Source organism: Camelus bactrianus, chromosome 8 (genome assembly GCF_048773025.1).
Source record: "Camelus bactrianus isolate YW-2024 breed Bactrian camel chromosome 8, ASM4877302v1, whole genome shotgun sequence".
NCBI lineage: Eukaryota > Metazoa > Chordata > Mammalia > Artiodactyla > Camelidae > Camelus > Camelus bactrianus.
The window spans coordinates 74,496,519-74,523,222 of NC_133546.1; the positions used below are offsets into that span (position 1 = coordinate 74,496,519).

General features: G+C 37.3%; 1 protein-coding gene across 1 annotated transcript in view; it reads right to left on the reverse strand.

The window, feature by feature from the left end:
- The window catches only part of LMBRD1 (LMBR1 domain containing 1), a 99,309-nt gene that overhangs the window by 12,784 nt on the left and 59,821 nt on the right, over positions 1–26,704 (reverse strand). Inside the window, exons 10-14 of the mRNA XM_074368748.1 lie at positions 16,431–16,495; positions 15,964–16,066; positions 15,321–15,425; positions 13,088–13,237; positions 11,669–11,747 (exon numbers count right to left, since the gene is read on the reverse strand). Of these exons, the coding sequence (XP_074224849.1) occupies positions 11,669–11,747; positions 13,088–13,237; positions 15,321–15,425; positions 15,964–16,066; positions 16,431–16,495 (502 nt within the window). The remainder of the gene's footprint in view (positions 1–11,668; positions 11,748–13,087; positions 13,238–15,320; positions 15,426–15,963; positions 16,067–16,430; positions 16,496–26,704) is intronic.

Consider the following 26,704-nt stretch of genomic DNA (forward strand, 5'->3'; position numbering starts at 1 on the left):
CTCACAAGGTGGGGAACTGGTCATGAAAGAGTAGGAAGCTAACACATTGGCTTCCCTGATGCTGGAGGTCTGCTGATCTGTTCTGATTTAAAATTCTTGCAACTTGTTTTTCTCTTTTCTCTGACAAACCCCCACCTCTGCTTCACGTGCTCTCTGCTTTTGTGCTTAAGAGCCCCCAACCTTTCCACTGCACTCTCCATTCCCTACACATTCTCTACCCAGAACAGCGTATCCTTTACCCAGAAGCTGTGTTCCAGGAAGGTGGTCACGGGCTGATAGCCACAGAAGAATGTACAGACCCTCCAGAGTTTTTCCATGATGCCAGGTGGATTCAGCACGATTAAGACTACGGCACAGTGGAAAATGCCCTGATTGTTGTCGGCTTTCTGTTCCGTCCAGTTTTTCTATAAAACCTCAGGACCCCCAACCCCATGACGGATCCACAGTCTCTAAGGCGTGAGCCTGCTGTGACGCCCCTTTGCCTGGCAAAGCAGTAAAGCTGGCCTTTTCTAACTGTCCCACAAAACCGCCCCTGCGTCTCAATTCGGCTATCGAGGTGTAGAGGTGGTTTTTTGGCAACAGTTAGAATTGGGCTAAGTTTATGATACAAGTTTTGGATTGGTGGACGTAAGAAGTCTCCAAGCAAGTCTCACTGAGCAGCTGATCTTGGTAAGTAAGCTATTTTAGTTGTTCCACAGTCAGGAGTAAGCATTTCCCAGAGCAAGTGAACTATTTTTGATTGTTCTTGGGGTTACTTAACATAGGAACAGGGAGATGTGTCTGTGCCCAGAACTGCTGAACATTAGCAACATTATGTTGCTGTCAGTTCCCCGGATTTTATGGGATTAAAAAGATTTTAAGACTTATTGAGCAGCATTTGGGAATGGTTTAGACTTAGTCTATTACAGACATTAAAATACAGTGCCCTGGCATGGATAATATGCTAGAGTCAGAGTAAATATGGAAAATATCCAGAAAGAAGAAAGCCAGTTTTCTGACACATAAGAAGTGACATTGATTAGAAAATCCTCTTGTTTCAGTCGGTAGCTGTCGAAGCAAATGCTTCACACGAGAAAGGGTAAAAACTGTTCTGTCTTTAAAAATCGGTGAGAAATTTAGAAGAATATCTTAAATTGTTTAAGAAAGTTGGATTACATCACCAAATGCCATCTTTGATTTAAATTAGTGGGTTATTTAAAAATATGGGGAAAACCTTCAATAAGTTTTAAAGTATTACGTGCCTTTAGATGAGAGATGTGATTTCTGAAGAGTTTTTAATATGTTTGTGGATTTAAGCTGTCCTTTTGTATAGAGCCTCAAAAAGGACAGATTCTGTAAACCTATGAAAAGAACGACTCTTTTCCCAAGACTGAACATGCCTATAATTAAATCAAGGTTTATCTGATGCCAGAAATTTATACCAGAAGTGACAGGAAAATGTGAGAGATGAATTATTTCATGGAAGATTTAAAGCTGAAAGTAAACAGCAAAGATCAACTCACTTCCACAATAAATTACACCTTTTAAATCTAAACTGCCTCGGGGTTTACCAGATAGCACTGGCTGTATTCACTTGCTCTTACGTTCAAGGTATGTTCTGTCATTTCGTGGGGGCAAAATGCATCACACTGAACAACTGAGCATATAAATTTAAATTTAATGGAATTTAAGAAAAACAGCAAATAGAAGTGTAAATTATAAAAGGACATAAATAATGTGTAATGATATAAACAATCTAATGTATAATATCCCTAAAACGGTAACTAGACATGGTTATCTTCAGTAATTCCGTATGGTGGCCTGTACTTGGTACTGACGTTTTTACACACACACACACACACATCTGAAATGCAGGTTATCCAGCATCTCAGCAGTTTTTAATAGGCAGATGTTCTCCTACATAGAGCACAGCTATTAAATTCAGGAATTTTAATGCTGATATTATATTTTAAAGATCTACCCCACAGCCCCTCCTTCAGCGTGTCTTACCCAGTGTATTTTTTTACAGCACTTTTGTCCTTGGGCACAGGCACCAACCCAGGGTCACATGTCACCCTCGGTCACCATGTTCTCTCTCGTTCCTCAGCCTCTCTGTCCTTTCTGACACTGACCGGTCGGAAGCACACAGGCCAGCTCCTTTACACCACGTCTGTCCGCTGCCAGTCTGGGTTTGCCCTGTGTTTGCTTGGGATTTGGCCCATGTGTTCCATTCCTCTCCACATGCTGCCCCTCGGTGACATTAACGCTGTCCACCTGGAGCAGCTACTGCCCACCTTCTCTGCTGTGTAGCCACAGCTGCTTACTTTCCTCTGCCAACTAACCGACGGTAAGCAGAGATGCCTCGTTGTGCTTTTAATCTGTAGTTCCCTGAGTTTACCTTCAACTACCGTACGTTCCTTTTTACACACTATATGTGGATGATTTACAAATCTGCCAGGGTTTCGTTCATTCACTCTTTAAGGGTCTGTTGTTCCTGCCGGGATTCTGATCTGGGCTTAGGCCTTTTATCATAGCTGTTCTATAATCTGTGGTGGCAATTCCAGCACCGGGTGTGTGTAAGTCTCTCCCTGCCGTCTGCTATTTCCAGCTCTCTTACACGGCGCTCTGTTTCCTTGTGTGCTTGAATATTTGACTCTGACGTCTTTATTGGTGCTCCGTTGTGGGAATTCTGCGGAGCGCAGAATTAAGATACATCCCTCTAGTGAGGCTAGTGAGGATTTATATTTACTCGCACCACGTGCCGAGGCACCGCTGGTCTGAAATTACAGTGAAACAGGTTCACCCCGGTGATGTGTACTTGGACTGCCAATCTGCAGGGAGCTAGTCCGTGGTTGCAACTGCTCTGGGATATGATTCTTCCCTTCCTGTTCTTCACACTGAGGCCAACTACGCTTTCAGTTTGCTGCAAGTAATGTCACTTTACTTCCGGCCCACCCTCTCATGACGGTGCAATCCTCGGGAGAGGGAAGGGCTTACCTTCCTAAGAGGCTGCGTCTCCTTTGAGATGCCACCACTAGGGCGGGGTCTAGACCTGCCTTGTCCGGTAACATGTGGCTATTAAGGACTTGACATGTGACCACTGATGCCAAGGAGCCGAATTTCTACTTTATTTAATTAAAAACTGAAGCAGTGTGAAATATTTTTTCATGATATATAACTGTAGTGCTTTGGTAGAACTCTATTTTACTTTAACCAATAAATGGTTTCATTCGGATGATGGAAATTTAGTATCTGAATTAAGATGCTCTTTAAGTATAAAACACACACCAGGCATTGAAGACTTAGCATGAAAAAGGATATAATGCAGGACGCAGAGAAGGCTCGTGGACACCCGCCTTGTTTACCCAGGACGAGGCCAGACACAGTCCTCTAAATCCTCACTCTCTGCTTCTGAAAGATCCACGGAGCTATCTGTCCACACTGATTAACAGAACTAAAGGCTTGTCGATTTGATTTGACTGAACTTTGGTTAAATTTCTCTCCTTTGCCAGGCCTCTGAAGTCTAACTTGTGCCCTTGGCCTGAGCCAGCATACAGCCCTTCCTGAACAAGCCCTCGTGGCTGACCTCAGGAAAGAACATTCCATGATCATCCCACTCTCTCACACTCGGTTCTTTTTAGCCTTGTCTACTCCCCCCCAAGGAGGGAAAAGCCCTTTCCTGCCTCATCTCTGAAACACCTGCAGATCTCATGGTCAGAGTTCTTCCTCTTGCAACAGCCTCCCTCTTCCCATTGTAATAATCTGTTTAAACATAAGTCTCTCCTTGAAAATATTTGCAAATGATGCAACCGACAAGTGACTAATTTCCAAAGTATATGAACAACTTATACAGCTTAATATAAAAAAATCAAGCAACCCAATCAAAAAATAGGCAGAAGACCTAGAGATTCATTTCTCCAAAGAAGACATCCAGACAGCCAACAAGCACATGAAAAGATGCTCAATTTCACCAGAGAAATGCGAAATAAACTACAATGAAGTATCATCTCACACCAGTGAGAATGGCTATCATTCAAAAGTCTACAAATAATAAATGTTGGAGAGGGTATGGAGAAAAGGGAACTCTCCCACACTGTTTGTGAGAATGTAAATTGTAAATTGGTGCAGCCACTATGGAACACAGTGTGGAAGTCCCTTAAAAAACTAAAAGTAGACTTAGCCTATGATCCAGTAATCCCACTCCTGGGCATACATTCAGAGAAAACTGTAACTCAAAAAGACCCTAATGTTCATAGCAGCACAATTTATAACAGTCAAGACACAGAAGCAACCTTAATGTCCATCAACAGATGAATGGATAAAGAAGACGTGGCATCTATATACAATGGAATACAACTCACCTATAAAAAAAGAATGAAATAATGTATTTGTAGCAACATGGATGGACCTAGAGATTATCATATTAACTAAAGTGAGTCCAACAGAGAAAGACAAATATCCATGATGTCGCTTATATGTGGAATCTTAAAAAAAAAAAGCTACACATTTTTTTTACAAACTAGAAATAGACTGCTGGACATAGAAAACATACAGTGGTTACCAGAGGGGGAAAGTGGCGAGACAGATTAGGCCTACGGGATTAACAGACACACACTACTATATATAAAATAGATAAACAACACGGACCTATTTACTACATAGCACAGGGAACTATATTCAATTTCTTGTAATGAGCCATATGGAAAAGAAACTGAAAATATATATGTATGCACGGATATGTATAACTGAATAGCTTTGCTATACTGAAACCAGTGCTGTCAATCAACTAACTTCAATGAAAAATAAGAATTAAAAACAAAAAAACCCATAAGTCTCTCCTTCTTTTACTTGACAAATGCCAGCACTTGGAATGGCTGACCACCTTCCCTTGGTTTGCAGGGAACTGAATTACTGAATTTTCCTCCTTAGATCTCTGCTGCTGGGGCTCTCCCTCCTTCTGACCTCATAACACTGGGCAGCCACAGAGCAACCCTTGCACCTCTGCTCCATCTGAGCTCACTCTCTTGATAACCCCACATCCAACCTCACAGTTTACTTGGAATCTATCCCATCCCCAATCCAGTAAAAACTTCCCCAGAACTCCAGACCCAACTCGACTGCCAACTCAAGATCTCCACTCGGATGTTCAATCAGTGACTCAACCCAAAACACATAAACCTGAAGTCCATGTTCTCCTTCAAGGCATTAATTAGGGAAACAGAGCCGTGGAGTTAAGAAGACGTTCACTCACAAAAGGACTCAAGAGGGATTAGCCAGCAACAAGCTCTGGAGCGCATTCAGGATGAACTCATGTCACAAACGAGATGTATGTACAACTTTCAGTAACACCCACATGCCTCAGTCCACGTGCCACTCAGTATGTGGGGTTTTTAGGCTACTTAGAAAGCACGGTAAAAATCCCAAACAAAAGCCACATTCAGATAAGGAATTTTCTGCACGGCTAAATCTCTGCACTGAATTCTCAAATACTTCAGCCCAAATTCCCCTACTGCAACTGCATTCGCAGAGGTGTGAGATTGGCTAGTTGGTAAATCTCTCTCTAAAGCATCGACAATAATGATCTCTGTACGCAACACTCTCTTGGATCCTATGATGCTGCTGTCTTCTGTTCATCTCTCACTGTCCAGACTCTTGTGTTTCCTTCTCAAATAACCTAGGTTTAAGCTCTCTGACCTCTGATTTTTCTTTTATATTGTTGGTGTTTTGATTCCCCAGTGGCTTCAAATGCCTACCTCTATTATATTAAAAAAGCAGTAACATCATTTTGTTTTACAATTTGAAGGATAGACGATGCAAACAAAACACAAAACAGTGACATGTAGGAAAAAAGAGCCTTGGAATCCAGACACCAGCATTATAGTCCCAAGTCTTACACTATCAACTTTTAACTCATAGGACCTTAGATTCTGTATCTGCAAAAAAAAGGAGTATTAAACTAGTTAGATGGCCTTGCTAAAGTTCTTTTTTTTTTTTTTGCTTTAACATTCTAGTTTATATTTTAAAAATTATTTATAACTTTTGTGTCTCTTTGTGGCCTTTATTTCCATTTCAATAATTCTCATGCAGAAAATGAGGGGCAATTTTTTTCCATCTCTACCTGACATAGTATCTCAGATACATGTTTGTAGAAGGACAGGTACTTGCGGTGCCGAGAAAACAGGTCAGCCTGTTTTTATCACTGAAAAGCACAACAGCTTGGTTTTATTTACAGAGAAGCTGTTTCGAGTCCCTCCTTGATAATGGGCTTGTTTACTCCACAACTTAGTGTTCAACTACTTTCTAAAGTAAGACATCAATGCACATTTTACTTTACAATTTTTTTCTCCAACATCATCTTTAGTTATTCAAAATCATTCTCACTTTTGCCTTTGTACTTAGCATAAATAACCATACCCATGTTTTAGCTCTTTAATTTAAATCTGTTCAGTTTTTTGTAATTCATGTCTAGTTTAACACATCAGTTTCTATTTTAGCATCATCAGCTAACTTGAGATATCTTAACCATTTGTCCTGGTAAAATTATATCCTAATGCTGAAATCTAAAGCCATAGATCATTCAATGATTTTTTAAGGCTGCCTATATATATATATATATATATATATATATATATATATATATATATATAATGTTATTAACAAATATACTTAACCAGAAGAACCCACAAAAGTCAAGTTTAATTTATATGGATCATCCTACTTATAGGTACTTTAATGTCCAAATAAGACAACACAGGTTTACTTCAACAAAAGATAAAAAGAAAATCACATAGGAAGCAGAAATAAGACTTCGGGCTCATAGAGTTTTAAAAATGATCATTTGGAAACATATTATCTTGCTTCACCCCTCACTGTATTCCACAAATATTCAATGCTCCTGCCACGATGTATTTTTTCGATAACTTGCCAAATACACTTATCTTTCTGCCTTGTTAACACAGATTCCTTCTCTGTTGGGAATATCTTCCAGTTTTTTTGTTTGTTCATTTAGGTTTAAGTTGTGCTTTTGGGGCCCAGTTAAAATGTTATACTACAGAGGAAACCATTATCCCTTTCTGCTACCCCATAGCGTTTGTCTGTAATTCCATTACAGCTTGCCATTTACTTTTCTATTACAATCATTTATTTTCATGTCAAATCCATTAGGCTGTTTATCAAAGGTAGGGACTATACGTGTGTTTCCACTGACTCTCTCTTTCCCAAAATTTGTCCCGGTACTCCATTCTGTTTATCCACCGAGGGACAATGATCATTTGTCTTCCTATTTTGACTCAAATATTTCTGTATGATTATGTGACTTTTGATAATTCTATGCTTAACTATTTTTATTCATATCAACGTATATACTGTGTATTAATGATGATTAGATTAAGTAGCAATTAAAGAACCTAAAACTAAGAATGTAAAGGTCCTTTTGCTTAATAGCATACAAAATTTAAAATTTGATTTCTGATTTGCTCAGCTGACTTACTCTGAATTTACAAACAATGCATTACCTATAAGGATAAATTTAGTAATATTGTTATTTTAAGGGAACTTTATAAACATGATATGATAGGTAGTCTTTATATATCTGCTAAATCATCCTATACTTTAAGAGATTATTTTAAACACAAAGAACCTACATTATTTTTAGGTAACTCTTTTGACTCTAAAACATTATATGGGTGAAATATTACTTAAGAAAGAAGGGTCCCTCAAATGTACTTAATATGGGTAAGAGACTAATATACGTATTTTTAGAAATCATTGCTTTAACATCTTTCTAGGGAGATTATCTTTTCTCAGAAATAATTTTAAGTATAACACTATAAATTATAATTTTTGTCTCTAAAAGTCATTTTCCAAAATCCTGTTACTTGCAACAGCTACATAATGAAGGTGACATCAAGTGTCTTATGGAGTATTTGTATTACAGAGCCGTCTACTCAAGTCGAACGTGCCCACCAAAATGTCACAAATAACAGTGCTGATTTTTCTCGCTGTGTGCTGAGATTTCCCAGTGCTCGCTGAAATCAACACTGTCATTTCAGCCTGTCACCACACACTCCACCCCAGCCCCACTCTGTATGTCTTATCTCATGTTCTAATCGGCTTCTTCATCTTTCTCCATCATTTAAAAAAAATTTTAACATATAAAACTCAATTTTCATTTACTTATGTATGAAATTAGTAGGATTAATATCTTCATTATGAGCAGCAGTATCCAAAGCCATCTTAATTCTGAATCGGAGAGATCTCTCAGATCCCACCATTATTTTTATTTAAAGTATTCTCTTATTCTGCCACCCCAAGTTCAATGATTGTAATTCTATCGTCCTCTTCCAAGTGTGCACACGCAAATATGACATACAGAGATCAGCTAGAGAACAAAAAATCTTTGGGAAAAATAAATCCGTAAACCTAAAAGGAATGTTTCTGTACTGCAAAGTAACATTTCAAAGAATAAGTCAACTAAAATGTTTTAGAAAAATATTCAACCGTTCAAAGGAGGTCGTTTTAACCACTGTAAATTAGATCAGACTGAAAAAGAAAAGCACTGAATGTGACTCATAAAAAAGTTATAGGCAAGAGTATTATTTGACTAAAGCTTATTGATCTATAACACTGATCTACAAATTCACTCAGTTCAGCAATACAGGGGCATTTTAAAGCCCCTTTTACTAGTGAACCATAATTTTGAAATTTTGATTTGTTTTTATGCTAAGGTTTCAATGCAACTATAAGCATTTAAGAATCAGAACCTTAATAGGTTCTGAAGACCCTGATCTTCAGGGTCAATGCCCTCTTTAAAAAAATTACAAATCAACTCAACAGTAGTTTTTCACTGAGCTAAAAATGACAACCCAAAGCATTTCAACTGTCAACCCTATTTGTGATGTGTGTACATTTCAAAGTAAAAAATCTAGGCCTGAAGTCTTTACAAAAGTAGAACTAGAGAATCAAGTCATATTTATTTACAATAAGAACATTTTACTATTATGTCTTCTTCATACTTGTTTTCCCATGTCATTTCTTGATTTTGTTCTTTTTTCCCAGTTTCAGTCTCTTATTTCCCTGTGTATCCCGGACTCTGTGCTTGGTCACTTTACCTAACTCTCAGCCTGTCCTTTGCTTCCCAGCCCACTTCAATCCTTCAACCTGGGGTGGGACGGCATAGCTCAGTGGCAGAGCGCATGGTTAGCATGCATGAGGTCCTGGGTTTAATCCCCAGTGCCTCCATTAAATTAATAAATAAATAAACCTTACCTCCTATCCTCCCCCCAAAAAAACATTAAAAATTCTTTTTAAATCCTTCAATCCACCTTCCCCCACAAACCGAGGCACTGGTGCAGATTAATACCAGTTGTACAGATTTGTTCAACAAAGATACAGGTAGATAATTTCATCTCTGTCCCTTGACATATATATCAATCACTGACTTATCTTCGGTCAGATTCTTCTTCCATTTACCTACTGAAACTTTTGCCTCTTTCTTCAGTTTTGTGCCAGTGGCCCACACAATTCTCAGCAGCTGACCTGAACTGAGACTTGACAGCAAAATGAGACGACCATATAGAAATGGCAGCCTCCTGCCCACCCTCACTGAGAGAAGGTTACTGTGAGTCCACATGGCTGCCTCCTTCCTTGCCCTCTACAGAAAGAGGCATCCCCCACTCTACCTGCAGCATTCTCTGATGTTCTAATACCATCTCCTCCAGGACGGGGGATACTGGCCCACCATTCACCCTGTCTGCTATGTTTCTCCTGCTCCATGAATTCTATTCCATCAGCCTTGAAGTCTCTCCTAATAATAATAAAAAAAAAATCCCAAGACCCTGCAGTCTTCTCTAGTTCCCATCCAACCGCTATCAATCTCTGTGAAAAACTTGTCAAGACTAATTAATATAAACTCTGTCACTGCTTTGTAGTCCTTTTTATTCAACGTAGTGAGTTCTCACCTTCATCACTGAGTTAACATCTCTCGCCCCTTTTCCTCCCTCTTCTCCACACCTTCTCTGCCCACAGATAACAACCTTCCTCTCAGCTCCACGCTCCCTGCCCCTCACCTTCCGCCCTTTGAGCTCATTAACAGATATCCAACTGCCTATGACATCTCCACCTGAGTGTCCCTAAGATGTCTCAAGTCAACTCATCATTTCTTACATTCTTTTTCTAACCTTAATAGAGACTTTTATCTCTATTAATCTCAGGAAGGTGACACCAGAATTTACCAAATCACTGACTGGAGGGCCATGCTAGAATATTCTGTTTCCCTTCCCACTGCTTCAGATCCAAGCCATCAGAAATTCTCTCAATTCGTCCCCGAAATTTCTTTCTTCATCTCACACTCTCAAGACTATCATTTAGTTCACGCTCTCACCATCTCTGGGATTTCTGTAAACAGCTCCCAACTGATTTCTCTTCTCTGGTCTCAGTTTCTCAATGCCATGCTCCCTCTCTCTCTATTAGGATTAAGTTACTGAAATCAAATCAGATCACAAGTTCTAGTTTCATGTTTAAAAACTCTTCAGTGGGTCTTGAGTTACTTACTTCCCAAGACCTTTTGTGATTTGTTCCTAACTCTGTAATCTCACTTCCTCTGTCCATAATTTAATAAACAAAACAATAACACGATTCTAAGTTTGTTTGTACACATACCTTTATAGTTTAAGATAATTTTATTTGTGCATTTTGTTCCGCTGCCTAGAACAGCTTTCCCTGGGTGCCCAGACAAGGTGAATTCTTCTTTAACCCTGAAATGCATTCTGCTGTCCCTTTTCTGATGCAGCCTTTTTGATACCACTCCAGAGTGATCTCCAGGTAGAGTTCATACTTCCTCCTCCGGGCTACCCTGTGCTCTCCACCTAGTCCTCTTACCCTACCACATTCTATAGTTCATCTGCTAAAAAACTCCCAATTTATCTTTTTCATAATAGTACCCCTGAATGACTTATCAAGCAATATACTATATTTGATTTTACCCTGAAACAAAAGCATTTTGAAGGCAAAAGTAGAAGAAAAAAAACTGCAAACTGTGAATGAATCAATCTGGAATCTTTAATCGGGACACAATTCTGTATTATTCAGAGAGAAAAAAAAATCACCTTAGTGCACAGAAAATAGAAAAAAAAAATGATTCTCTCAAAATACACAGAGGTTAAGAGCACGGGATCACAGAGCTTTGTCGGAGCACACATGAACTACTTAGCATGATGCCTGCAACACATCTACATGTTCTTAACAGGTAACTGATACCGTCATTAACATTATTAGCATCGACTGAAGTAACTAGACTTGGATGCATTAAAAGTTGTTCCAGGTCACAGGTACTTCAGGTCTCAGTCCTGAAAATTGCAGATTCCACCAAAATGCTCTTGAATTTTTTTAAGAACGACAACAGAAAAAAGTCACCTAAGAAGGATTTCTTATTATACTAGTAAAGGTGATAAGTAACAACTACCTTCTGTTCTTCAAAAGGAACTAATTTGTAATGGTCCTCTCCCCAATGGAAATCATTATGTCAGCAAGAAATTCTGCTGAAGGGACTTACCAGTTTCTTCTTGCTGAAAGCTCCTTTGTCATCACATATTAAAACAAATGCATCAAATGATAACACCAAAATGCAAGGCAAATCATGTGTTACATACAGAGTTATATATTCTAAGACAGGTGACAAGGGCTGCGTTACCTTCAGGGGCCTCTGCGTCACATCTCTTTGGCACAGAAAGGGTTGAATTGCCTTTATGTTCATCGTACGTTATGTTGCTCTGAAAGATGAAAATGCAGTTAAAATGGAAATGTTATAGTGATAGATATATTTTGATAAGAAGTCATCACATTATGAACTTCAGACTGTTTTCCATTAAACTGCATCTAGCTAATATTCTAAAAGGTGAACTTTATGTAAAACTGCAAGTAAAAGAAAAAGATTTATGGTAAATTTAACATTAGGGCTTTTCTGCAACAGTCTTTAGGTCCTGTGTTGAACAAAGCCCAGAGAAACAGCCTACTTATTTTCCCACTGTGGAACAAGAGAAAGAGTAGCTTTCATTCACAAAAAGCATGGTCTCATTTCATTCATTTACAGAATTATAAGCATGGCCTAGGTGAAGGGATAAGGCATGAAGAGAATAAAAGATTTACAAGATGAGAAAATGATTAAGGGGACCCTCTAGCCTTGTGTTTCCCAAACTCGGGTCCTTCGTGCACCTCCATCGGGACGTGTGCCTTATCTCGGCTCCACTTACCTCGTGACAATATTTTTCAATGAACGAAGTTTTCAACCCTCAACAATATTATGGATGATATTGATTAAGGGTCTGATGTACTTATTAGATTGTTTCTTGTTTCAATTACATGTTAAAGTAAAGAAAGAATGGAGGAAGTAGAGGAGGAGAAGACAGTGATGTGGGCAGACGAGGCTGATAAAGACTCCATGAAAACAAGGCACGGACTCGCCCCTGAAACGGGGGTGTGATGTGAGCTGCTGGGAAGGAGAGCAAAGCTGTTTCGGGAAAAGAAGACTCAACAAAGGTTGGATCAGATATGGTCAAACTATTTTAAGCTGTCAAAAAAAATCCAACTAGCTTTCCAGTTACACGGAGGAATCACAGTAGGCTTTTGAAAGATCAACACCAAGAAATCAATGTAACAGGTAAGAGGATGCCCACTGTGTTAAAAGAAAGCCTCGTTACCTACAAATCAAGTATTTATGAAGTCTCTCCTGTGGGATTCACGGCACCAATGAGCAGGCATACTCTGCTCACCAAACTTTTTGGGGAGCCATATTAATAAACTTGCTTAAAATATTAATTTAGAGTAAACAGTATGAGTTTTAGCAAAGTGCTGAGATGAAGCGCAGTAGCTTGGCACCCGAGGACCTGCTGAAGGAACTATTATAATGAAATTCAGTGTCATTTTTAAAAAGAATTTGTATGAAACCAACATAAGTATGCCCCCAAATGGAAGGAAAAACTACTTTTAGCAACATGAAATGGAATCTGATGTGCTAGTATTTTATGCTAGCTTTCACAAATCAGAATTGGGTTTTAAATATCACTATGTTTAAAACATCAAAATAATGAAGTTTTCGGAAGTTTGCACTTACCTCTATTAGGTAATTTTGGCTTCCATACATAACATATTGGGGCGCAAGACTGTAAATCATGTAGCTGGTGTGAAGGACGATGAGTAAAAGTATCATGCAGAGAAACAGGAGTGCCTGGGGCCTGGTTCTGCCTCTCCTGATTTTATATAACTGGAAAGCAGACAGACAGGGATAAGATTCCAGCAGTATGTCTGATGTGAAGGCACTGAGGCCCACTCATCTGTTAGGCGGAATGAACACAGTTCAACCAATCCTTTTTTCCAAAATACTAAGAATTCTTAATCTTTGCAGGTAAGTAGAAGAATGACAGAGAGTTCTTTCCCTGTAAAGCTTTTAGGTTTAAATTCATGTTTATTACTTTTTCCTTTTTTAATTTTTAATTTTTTAATTGAAGTATAGTCAGTTTACAGAGTGTTAATTTCTGATGAACAGAATAGTGATTCTGTATATAGTGTATAATATATTCCCTTTCATATTCTTTTTCATTATAGCCAATTCAAGGTATTGAATATAGTTCCCTGTGCTATACAGTAGGACCTTGCTGTTTACCTATTTGATATACAGTAGTTAGTATCTGTAAATCTCGAACTCCAACTTTATCCCCTCCCCACCCCTTTCCCCTCTGGTAACCGTAAGTTTGCTTTCTATGTCTGAGTCTGTTTCTGTTTTGTAAATAAGTTCGTGTCTTTTTTTTTTTTTTTTAAGATTCTACTTAGAAGTGATTATCATATGATATTTTTCTCTTTCTGGCTTCACTTAGTATGGCAATCTCCAAAGAAACTCAAGACCTAGAGAATATTTTAGTATTCACAAGATCTGTTTCAGATAAATCTTCTAAACTTTTTATGTAATAGCATCTGTTAGAAGTTCACAGAGCTAAGAGGAATTGTGAACTAGCTCTAATTCTATCTAAGGATTGAAGGGGTGAGTTTAATTCACTATTAGTGATGTATCTGTGGTTTTACGTAAAATTCCTGCACAAGGACAGCGATGTCACATGTCTTGATACTCATCGCTATGAAATGCTCATGATATCCTCACATTACACTCTCCTGTAATAGCAGGCTTATGTTAGTTTGTGATCTTCTGACTGTAGATATTTTCAGATGCATCTCTACAGGAGGAAAACTAAAATGTGTGGTAACAAACACACAGAACCTGGTGACTTGCTTCATTTCAAAGGCAGGGCACACTTTTATTTTAGCAACTAAGATGTCACCTCCTTGTTTTATTACTACATTGTAGTATGATGCAGAGCAATAGAACTCCACTTCCAGATGGGACACAAGCACCTAAAAATGTGTATTTCCAGCTTCCCCACACCCTGTAGCGGCTGTAGTGACAAAATACTGAACATCAGAAGGAAAGCAGCCTGCTGGGGATTTTTGCTTCCTTTCTGTTCCAGGTGTCACCCCTTCCTCCTATCTGCCTTTTCCTTATGGAACACGGACAGGATAAACAGAGCTGAAGCAGCCCTTTTATAATCATGAGGGAGAAGCCAATGAGGACTATAGACTTGATGTTTCTGAGCTACCAAAGGAAGGCTAGATTTAAAAAGTTTTCCATAGCAAGGAAGTCTTTCATTAGTTCAAGCCACCGTTTAACTGAGTTTTCTCCTACCCACAGCTGGAAGTATGAAGGTGATATATCTCATTTAAAAATTCTTAATTTACATCAAAATGAGTATAAGGAGAAAATAACCCTTTCTCCAATCATATAGTAATCTTTGCCTCCTAGTAGTAAGGGTCACTTCTGAGCTCCCGTGTATCCACTGGTGCTGCAGTGTGTTTCCACGCAGCCAAACACTAAGGAAAATAATATAACCTCTAAAGCATGGTCTCCCAACCTTGGCACTGTTTCTTAACATCTTACACGGGGTGAGTCTTTGTTGTGGGAGGCTGCCCTGTGCAATGCAGTATGTTTAGCAGAATCCCTGACCTCTACCCTCTAAACACCATAGCATCCCTCTCCCCCAGTTATAACAACTGAAAACATCTCCAGACTTTGCCAACTGTATCCTGGGGGCAAAATCGCTCCTACTTAAGAACCACTGTTCTACATAAAATGCACTTTTATGTCAACACGAAGTGAAAAAGCTACTATTTCCACCATTTTTGGCATCAAGATATTTACAAGTTCTGTATGATAAATCTAATGGAGATTTATCTCCACTAATGGAGAGTATATACAAAATGATGAAAAAAATTCAAATAACTTTGTATCAAATACTCACTCTAATCCAAAAGAACCATATGCCAATATTTCGAATCCCCGCCATTGAAGTAAAAATGAAGTACATAATAATAATTGTTATAAGAATATAATCAAGAGGAAACACCTGAAAAAAGACAAAATTAAATTTAATACACAAACAACAGAAGTTATGTAAAATTAACTGAAACTTCATTAGTCATATTTGCCAATGTTTAAAATACCAACCCTGATCAGGCTACTATGATAATATGAAAAAAAATTTCTCCAAAAAACAATGACGAAACTATTACCAAATTGCTTAGTATCATTATCCTAAGAAAAATCCTATTACAAATTAAACTAAAATTACATTTATACATAGAATAAAAGACTTCATAAAAAAGTAAAGAATAAAAACAGGAATTCCAAGGAATTGCTTAGAAGTGTTCACCCTAAATTTGATAATGTATCCCAAATCAAATTATGTATAATGTAAGTGTTCAGTAATATATCAATACGATTTTTCAAAGCCACATATCAATGTAGAAATCATACGTAATAAAAAGTCAAATCAGCAGAGGGCACAAGGTATTGCCAGGTATCAATAGGTTTGTTAACATAATAATTGGACAGAGTGTGAGAGTGTTCGCTAGAGTACAAAATGACTGATTTTCTTTACTTACTGTTTGTAGCAAAGGCAAAAGCATATTCAGTGGATTACTCAGGTTAGCTCCAAAAATTATGAAACCAGAATCTATTCCAGCTGAATGAAGAGCTTTATCCAAACTAAAACAAACAACAAAAATTACGGAGTGAACCTATAAATCATACCACCACATCTGCAGTTAATTTAGAAAGAATAGCATCTTAAGTTAACCAGGAAGATCCAACTAAGTCAAAAAAAAAAAAAAAAGGATAACAAATTAAACCGCACTTTAAACATCTTACAGATATTGTTCAACTGACACAGAATAAAGAAACACTGTCTATTATTGGGCCTTTTTAGTCGTTCTTTGAGTTAATGCTGTAGAACACGTCAAGTGAAATAGCTACTTAGAGAAGCAGGCTACACTGATGGAATCCAGCAGGGAAACGTGTGACATTACAGGATATGCATAAGTGCTTCAGAAAGTGTCTCTACTGTACTTACTTTGACAGGAAAAGAGAAATGACAAACAGCAATGCGACTAAGATGAAAAATATTCCCCAAATTATCTAGAAGCAAAAAAAAAAAAAAATCAAGACTATAGTTCTAAAAGTTGATACTAAAAGCACAACACCATTATGCTCAATGTGAATTGCTAGCACATGACAGTGATCTAAATAAAATGACCCAAGACACATTTTAATTTAGCGCATAATCCTAGGTACTTGTCATCTAAATTTTCATTATGAGACTATTTGATTGAGAACAAATACAGAAAAGAGCCAAAGCATTTAAACGTCTTTACTGGCAAGCAAACAAATGAGATTCTTTGCTATGTCAAATAAAAGATGTATAGTCAGTTACACTCAAATATAAAAAGTTAATTGAAATCTACATTAAGACTAACACACACACACACACAACAAAACAAAACCAAGAAACTCATCAGCTTATATCAGCCTGCTGTTAAAGTAAAGAACGTGGAACATTTTCTCATAGAAGTAATGAGATATACAGCTGACCTTTGGACAACACAGGGGTTAGAGGCGCCCACCCTGCAGGCAGTCAAAAAGCTGCATATAATTTAGGGGCGACCCTCAGTATACAGGGCTCCTGCACATCCACAGATTCACACCACCACGGATGGCACAGGATTGTAATATTTACTACTGAAAAGTATCCATATATAAGTGGACCCGAGCAATTCACACTGTGTTGTTCAAGGGTCAGCTGCATATACATACTTATAAATAAGTTCCACCACAGCCTAGAAAAGGCTATCTAACAGATAATGTTTTTGAAATAGAGTACTAACAGCACTGAAGAAACCGTCATGTAAAACCGTTCCCGTGGAAAAATCTGGTAAGCGTTGTAACTGATGGAACACACTCCCTTGTACTTAAAAGTATGAACTTTATATTAGGACTATGGAAAACAAGAAGAAACATTGTTGGAACTGGGTCTCTAAGGCATAAATGTCTGAATGAAAAAGAGATGAAGTCTATGCTTGGTGACAGCCAGAAGGAAGGGTCCTATTAAGTACAGTTAAGCGTTTTGGCTTCTTCTTTGACTGGAAGTGATAGGAATAGATGGAAAATATCATGAATGTTAGGGAGAGTTCTCATCTTATTTCACATGATTGTTGAAGTATATTTTAGAAGTCTGGCATGATTAAAAAAAAAAAAGTCAACTAAGACCACATCATCCTACCCAGCATACAAAAGTGAATTTGTGGGTAAATTTTAGTGCTGTGCTCAAGGGAATTCCTCAGTATGAAAGCGCGCCTTTAGAGCTCACTTGGAAGCAGAAGCTTCGCAAGAGACCAAAAAGGCTACAATCATCACTTGAAATAAAAAACTCTGCATGTATCCATTTTACATGCTGGATTTCACATGAAAATCCATTTATTTAAAATAAGTGTGATTGGTAAATAAGTCTGAAGTGGCTCCTTTCTAGTAACAAAAGTTTATCAGTAGAGGATATCAAGGAGTGCACACAATCTTTTACTAGTAGATTTGGGCACCTCCAAAACTAGGTGAACTGGAGACAGCACCCACACCCTGAGGATCTGCAAGTGAAATATATCACTTCGCAGTGCCCTGTCAGAGCGTCTGTAGCATAACTGCCACATGCCAAAGGGCACTAGAGGAACAGGACATAGAAACAGTCACAGAAATCAAGATTTCCTTCCTTGGTGCCCATTTTAGGGGAAGAAAAGAAAAGGAGAGGAGAGCAGAGGGAGGGGAGGGGAGGAGGGAAGGGAAAGAAAAGAGAAGGAAAGAAAATCCTTAACTATTTTCTTAGTCTGTTGAGATGGAACGACACAGAGTTAGGCTGTTTAATCACAGCTACTTAACAAAACACAGAAAAAAATATTAAAAAGATAAATGTTTTATACAAACCAAGAAAACTATATATATGTAAATATGAGAACTTAAGTTACTATTTCCAGAGTCATGCTGGCGATGGCCACCTTGGGTTGACCTAAGTGCTGTGTATCCATGCTAGCTGTAATGTCAATTCTGAAATAAAAATTAAGCCAAAAGGATGGCATCAGCAAAGCAACAGAATCAGACCCTCTGCATATCCTTTCCTCCCTGAAAGCAATGAGAAAACTGGCACCAATTGTCACAATTAACTTTTTCAACACAAGGGGATGCAGCAATTCAGGAGCATTTATTCTAGAAAAAAAATGGCTGAATCTTACAAGAACACAGACCACTGGGCATCCTGACTTGTTCTAGCACCACTCCCTCCTCTCCAGTGCATGGGGGCCTTGAAAAGCAGCCCGTAAAAGCCACACGTCTAGCAGCCACCCGAGAAACGGAAAGGGGCTAGAGCTCTTCTAAAGTCTCACTCTCATAAAGCTGCCACTACTTGGCCTGCCTGGTAATTCCATGCAAGATCCCATTTGCAAGACTATCTGGGTTTGGCCTGAATTCAAGCCCACACAGTACAAAAATTCCTTTTTTCCAGAAGTGTCTGTCAAAAATTACAGGCAACCAGCGAACTTCATGGCCAAAAAAGTGGGTCAGTGTCAAGAATAAAATAAAGTAACCAAAAAGATTAACCTGGAAACCTAGGGAATGAGATGTCCACAGGGGCTCTGGAAAGTTTTCACATGTTCCTGGGAGTGAAGAAGGCCCTGTGCATACTCAGGACTGTGTACATACTCAGGAAAGGTATGAGAAGGCCTAGACTCTCACTTCTGGTTGACCCTGAAGCTGTCTGCACAAGCGGACAGTGAAGGCTAAGGCAGTGCTGTAAAGTGCCAGCCTGAGTGCTGAAGTAGTGTCTCCACACAACACACACACACACACACACACACAGCCCCTCAGCAAAGATGGGAGACTTACTGGTTCCAGGTGTCTGAGAACATCTTTTTCCAATCATTAACCACGTTAACGAAGCACAGACATCAGTGACCGCACACGACAAAGAATACAGACTTTACAGAATGAATTCACAAAAGTCACTAAACAAACAGCAACAAAGACTAATAATAACAAAGCCATGGGAGAGGGGAGAATCTGAGCTCCAGAGTTACCACATTATATTATTTAAAATTTACCAGGTTTTAACAAAAACAACAAAAAATTTAAAAGACATGCAATGAAACAAGAAAGGATGGCTAATACAGAGAAGAAAAAACTAACAGGCACTTTGAGGAAGTCCTTGATGATGCTCCACCTACTAGACAAAAACTTTAAAGTCACTATTTTAAGTATGTTCAAGGAACTAAAGAAAACCATGCCTTAAAAACTAAAACAAATTATGAGAACAATGTCTTACAGAATAGCAGTAAAGAGACAGAAATTATAAAAAAGAAGTGAACTGAAGTTCTTAAAGTGAAAAACATTAACTGAAACAAAAAGTTCACTAAAAACAACAACAAAAAGCTCAGCAGATTTGAGCAGGCAGAAGAAAAGAATCCTTAAGCTTGAAGATAAATCAGTTGAGATGATCAAGTCTTAAAAAAAAAAGAAAAGAAAAGAAAAGAAAAAGTAGAGTGAACAGAGCATCAGAAGGGTGTAGGACCCCATGAAGCATAACAACATAAGCGTAATGGGCAGCCCCGAAAGAGGAGAGAGGAAGGGGCAGAGGGGATACCTGAAGAAATTATGTCCAAAAACTTTCCACATTTTATGAAAAACAACCTACATATCCAAGAAACTCAACAAATTCCAAGAGAAAAACTGAAAGACATCCACACCTAGACATGTCATAAATGGGGGTGTGGGGGCTGGCACAAATAAGGAGGTCTTGAAAGTAGTAAGAGGGAAGGGATTCACCATGTGAAGTGATTCTCTGTAAGATGACTGCTAATTTCCTTTCAGAAACCATGCAAACCAGAAGCCAGTGGGAACACAATCCAGACAGACCTAGAATAAATGGGAAAATTCCTAGGAATATAAAAATCAGCAAAACTGATTTAAAAACTCAGAAAAAAAAATCTAGAAGAAAGAAAATCTGAAGCAATCTATAATAAGTCAAGGAACTGATCACCTAAAAACATTTCCCATAACAAAAACCCAGGACAAGGTGGCTTCACTATTGAATATTAGCAAAGGTTTCAAGAATTAGCATTACTCCTTCAAAAACTATTCAACCAAACAAATAAAAAAAGAACAGGAAGGACCACTTTCAATCCATTCTATGAGACCAGTATTACTCTGATACCCAAACGAGACAAACATATCACACAAAAGGAAAATTACAGGCCTGTGTGCCTTATAAAACTAACTGCAACAGTCCTGAACAAATAAAACACCAGGAGACCAAGCCTGGCAACGTGTAAAAACAACTGTGTACTGTGACCAAGTGCAATTAATCCCGAAATTACAAGGTGGGTTCAACAAAAGAAAATCAATCAGTATAATAACACTGTGTTAAAAGATAAAAAACAAAAACCACATGATCATCATAAAAGATGCAGAAAAAACATCTGACCAAATCCAACATGCTTTCATGAGAAACATACTTAACAAACAGAATACAAAGGATATTTCTCAACCTCGTTAAGGGCTTTGAAAAACGTACACAGCTAACACCATATTTAATGTTGACAAACTAAAAGATTTCCCACTAGAATCAGGACCAAGGTGAGGATATTCTAGTGAGGGCAGTTAGGCAAGACTCTTAAAAAAAGGAATCCGTATTGGAAAGAAATAAAACTATATATATTTGCAGGTACATATCTTGTAGATAGGCAATTCTAAGAATATCACAATAAGACAATTAGAACAAATAAATGAATTCAGCCAGATTGTGGAATACACTAACAATGAACAGCCTGAAATGAAATTATGAAAACAAGTCTATTTATAATAACATCAATTATAAAATATTTAACAATAATTTAAATAAGGAGGTGTAAGACTTGTACACTGAAAACTACAAAACATTGTTTAAAGAAATTAAAGACTTGAATAAACAGAAAGACATCTCTTGGTCATGAATCATAGATTTAATATTTTCAAGATGACAGTATTCCCTAAATAGACCTACAGATCCAATACAATGTGTATGAAACCCCAGCTGGCTTTGTTGAAAAAAATCGACAAGATGACCCTAAAATTACATGGAAATGCAAGGGACTGATAATAAACATAGCAACTTTTAAAAAGAACAACAAAGTTGAAGGGCTCACACTTCCAATTTCAAATCTTACTACAAAGCTACAGTAATTCAGAGTATGTGGCATTGGTGTTAGGTTAGACACATAGATCAATGGAATGAAACTGAGATTCCAGAGATAAAGCTACATCTATGTATGTCTACTAACTTTTCACAAAGATGCCAAGAAAATTCAGTGGTTTGCAAAGAACTTTCTTTTCAATAGTGCTGAGATAAGTGGATATCCACTTACAAAGGAATGAAGTTGGACCTCCTACCTCTGATCATACACAAAAGTTAATTGGAAATGGATCAAACACCTAAAAGGTATGTACTAAACCTATAACTCTCTTAGTAGAAAACATAGGTGTAAATATCTATGACTTTGGATTTGTCTATGGTTTTCTAGAAAACACACCTAGCACAAATAATAAAAGAAAAATAAACTGGACTTTATCAAAAATAAAAATGTTTGTACTTCAAAGATTACTATCTATATACAATGGAATATTAACTACTCAGCCATAAAAATGAAATAATGCCATCTGCAGCAACACGGATGGACCTAGAGATTATCATACTAAGTGACGTAAGTCAGACAGAGAAAGACAAATATCATATTATGTCTCTTATATGTGGAATTAAAAAATGATACAAATGAACATTTTATAAAACAGAAAGAGACTCACAGACATAGAAAACAAACTTACGGTTACCAGGAGGGAAAGTGAGGGGTGGGGGGGATTAACACATTAGAAATTTAGGATTAACAACAACAAAAAAGGATACTATCAAGAAAGACGACCCACAGAAAGGGAGAAAATATCTGTTTCCTGAATATAAAGAATTCTTGCAACTCAACAAAAGGCAACCTGATTTAAAAATGGCAAAGGATTTAAATAGATAATCTCTCCAAAGAAAATCTACAGATGGCTAAGCAGCAACTAAGAAGATGTTCAGCGTCTTTCACTAGGAAAATGCAAATCAAACTCACAATGAGATAGGACTTCACACACACAAGGATGACCATAATGAAGAGATGGATAAAAAGTGTTGGTGAGGGGGTGTAGAAACTGAAGCCCACATACAGTCCAGTGCGAATATAAAATGAGGAAGCTGCTTTGAAAAAGTCTGACATTTCCTCAAAAACTTAAATACAGTTACCATATGACCTAAAAATTCCACTCTTTGATATAATATGTACCCGACAGAACCGAAAACACATATCCAAACACAACTTCCATATGAATGTTTACAGCGGCATTATCCACACTTAAAAAGCTGAAACAACCCAAATGTCCATCAACTGATTATGGACAAACCAAATGTGGTATTATCCATATGATGAAATATTACTCAGTCATAAAAAGAAATGAAGCACCATGACACGTACTACATGGATGAACCGTTAAAACCATCATGCTAAGTGGAAGAGGACAGGCAAAATGACACATATCCAATGATTCAATTTCCATGAAATGCCCGGAATAGGCAAATCTACAGAGACAGCATAGGTGGGTGGTTGCCAGGGGGTGGGGGTGGGGGAGGAACTGGGACAGGATGCTAATGGGTATGGGATTTCTTTCCGAGGTGAAGAAAATCTACCAAACACAACAGGTGCAACCTGAACATGAGTTTGTTAAAATACAAAGCATCCTGAACAGTATTTGAAGCGTTCAGTCAAGAAATGATTTCACTTTACATAAATACACGGAGCATACGTTCATTTTAATGGCTGAAGAGCATAATACTTCCTCGTATGAAGGTTAACAGCTCACTAAGCCAGTTTTCTGCTGTTAGGCACTGGTTATTTTCACTGTGTTTATTACAAACAAAAGTGCAACACACAAAAATGTCTTTTAATTACTTTTTTCTTCCAGTTTTGCTGCAATTTAATCGACATACAGCATTATGTAAGTCTGAGATGTACAGCATAATGATCTAATATACATCCATCACGAAATTATTATTACAAAGAGTTCAGTGAGCATCCATCATCTCATATAGATACAAAATAAAAGAACAAGAAAAATAATATTTTTTCCTTGTGATGAGAACTCAGATTTTTTTCTTTCAACTTTCATGTATAGCATGCAGCAGTGTTAATTATATTTAACATGTTGTACATCATACCCCTTAGCATTTATTTACCTTATAACTGGAAGTTTGTGTCTTCTGACCACATTCATCACCATCTAAAGATACTACATTATTACTGACTGTATTCTCCAGATTGTAGCTGGGATTTTGATTGGAACTGCATTGAATTTATAGGTCAAGCTGGGAGAAACTGATCTCAAGGGGGAAAGTGTTGTTTTAGAGATATAAACAAACAGGACAGAAACCAATTTTTTTTTTCTGTGTATCAGTCAGATACAAATTATACAATTTTCACTACACTGTCATAAAATGGTGGTATGTTAAATTTAGGAAGAATACCAAGTAAGACATTGCTTTTATCAGAGTAAAAATGCTGTCAGTGCTACTAACTCTACATGGGACACTACTGAAACCAGTGGTGGATCAACTACCTAGACAATCTCTCCTCCATCACCTGAAAAGAAACTAAAGTACCTCTACGTCATTAACAGCATAGCATTCCCCCATGTCTCTTCCCTCTCCTCTTACGTAAGTTTAAACCCTTGTATTCTTTTCATTCTAAACTGGGCGTGTTTTACCACCCCCCTCCCCCAAAGGACATCTGGCAGTGTTTGGGCCATTTTGTCATGACCGGGGGAGGGGGATTTTAACTAAGGGGTAGAAACAGGGGATGCTGCTAACATCCTGCAATCCATGGGGCAGTACACCCTCCCCAAACAAAGAGTTACTGAGCCACCAATGTCAATTGTGCTGAGACTGAGAATCAAACACTGTATGGTGTTGGAAAGCAGCATGAATAAGCCATCATTATAGCAAAAATGAAAAAAGTTCTTTTTATCATTCTCTCAAAATCATTTGTGTTTTAAGATGTTTATGAGCCCAAATAAATTTCTAGTCCTAGAATTTAATGTTGTCTGAATGTGAAACAAAAATTCCAAGGGTTATAGGAACAAAGAAACATAGGGCTAATTTTTTTAATACCTTTTATCAGATTTCATAGGTGAATTTCCTATATCCACAAAATAACTTTTGTGTATCTAGAAATGTCACCAAAAAAGTAGAAAGTTACCATACCTGGAGACTGAAACAAAAGTTGTAAAATAAAAGGTAATTTCTATTGTATTTTATTATTTAATATTACCTTAAATAAAATAAATTGTCTTAAATAACAAAAATACCTTATAATAAAATATAAATATTACCTTAAATAAAATACTACCTTAAAATAAAAAATACTACCCTAAATAAAATTATTTTTTGCCAAGAGGAATTGTTGATGTGAATAATGTTAAAGAAAGAAAGAAAGATAGAAAGATAGAAAGATAGAAAGATAGAAAGAAAGAAAGAAAGAAAGAAAGAAAGAAAGAAAGAAAGAGAGAGAAGACTGTGTACTTTTCATGAAGGCTGAAGGCTGTGAGGAGGGGAAACCTTTATCTAGTTGTCTTAATCTGCCATAAAAATGAGAATATATAACAGAAGTATGCTGTCTTTTAAAACTGTGTAGAAACTTGTTACTTAAAATGGGGTCATGGACCAGAAGTATCAGTATCACCTGGGGATTTGTTAGAAATACAGACACTTGGTACCTACCTCAGGTGAAAATAATCAGAATTCATAGTTTAACATGATTCCCAAGTAATTTGTACATTAAAATTTAAGAAACTGTGCCTTAGAAAAGTCATTTAGAACATCAGATGACTACAGTAAAAAGACACCAAGCCAATCCAGGTAAACTCTTAAGTTTAAAAAGAATTTTGGAACAGAGACCTGGATTTAAATTTTAACCCAAACTGAACTTTCTTCTCTCAAAGGACCATCTGACATTCCATGCCTGGTACATAGCAAGTGTCCTTGGGTCCTAACTCTATCAAATCTAGCAAATCAAGCAGTCTTCAAGGTCATCCTCATAGGTCACAGGGTAAGAACACATGATTTTTATTCATCAAATTTCGATAGAAAATTATAACATAAGTTACAGTTCTGTGCACTGAATACTTCTTTATACACTCAAAGTATCCTACATAATGTTTTTTTTTTAATGGAAGATCAATAATACTCAGTTTTGGCTACAAATTATAATGTACCAAGTTGTAAAGATTTTCATGGTGATTTGTCAGTGTAGTATCACTCAGCTCCTGGTCATGGTTATAATTTTCCCTATTTTATATCAGAAGCAACTTCTTGAGTTCAATATTATTCTAATGGAAAAACTTTCATAAAACTCAACATTAAGAGAGTAAGGATAAGGCCAAAATGTGGGGGTTGGAGATGGGTTGGGGAGATCAAATAAAAACTAAGACTTAAAAAACTTTTTATTTTGACATTATTTCAGAGATAGAGAAAATTATAAAAATAGTGCAAAGAATTCAAGTATGCCTTTCACCCAGGTTCTCCAAATGTTAATATTTTACTTTGCTTTATCATTGTCTCTCTCTATAGATAGAACGGAACTGTTCTGAGGAATAAGTTGCAGAAAAATACTTTAGTACCTACTTCTAAAATCAAAGATATTCATTCACATAATCAGTTCAATTGTCGAAATTAAGAGATTAATATTGCTACAACACTATTATCTAATCTATATTATTCAAATTTCAGTTGTTCCACTCAAGTCACATATAGAAAAAACAATCTCTTTTTTTCTGGTCCAAAATGTAATCCAGGATCACACACTGCTTATGTCTCTTTAGCATCCTTTAATGTGGAATAGTTCTTAAATCACCCTTACTTTCATGGCCTTTACATTTTGAAGAATCTAGGGCAGTTATTTATGTTGTCCTTCTATTATGGTTTACAATTTCCTCACATTTATATTCAGATCATGTATTTTTGGCAGAAGTGATGCAGTCATATCTATTTGCCCCATTATTGATGAGCTTGGCTTGAAATCACATGGTTAAGCGGTTTAGGTCATGTGTCTCCACCATAAAATACTGTCCTCTTTGTAATTAATATGTGTCTCATGGAGAAGACATTAATTTGAGATTACTCTGAGGTTATGCAAATATCTTGTTCTTACCAAACTTTCACCTTCTCATTTTAGTATCTATTATGTCTCTTGC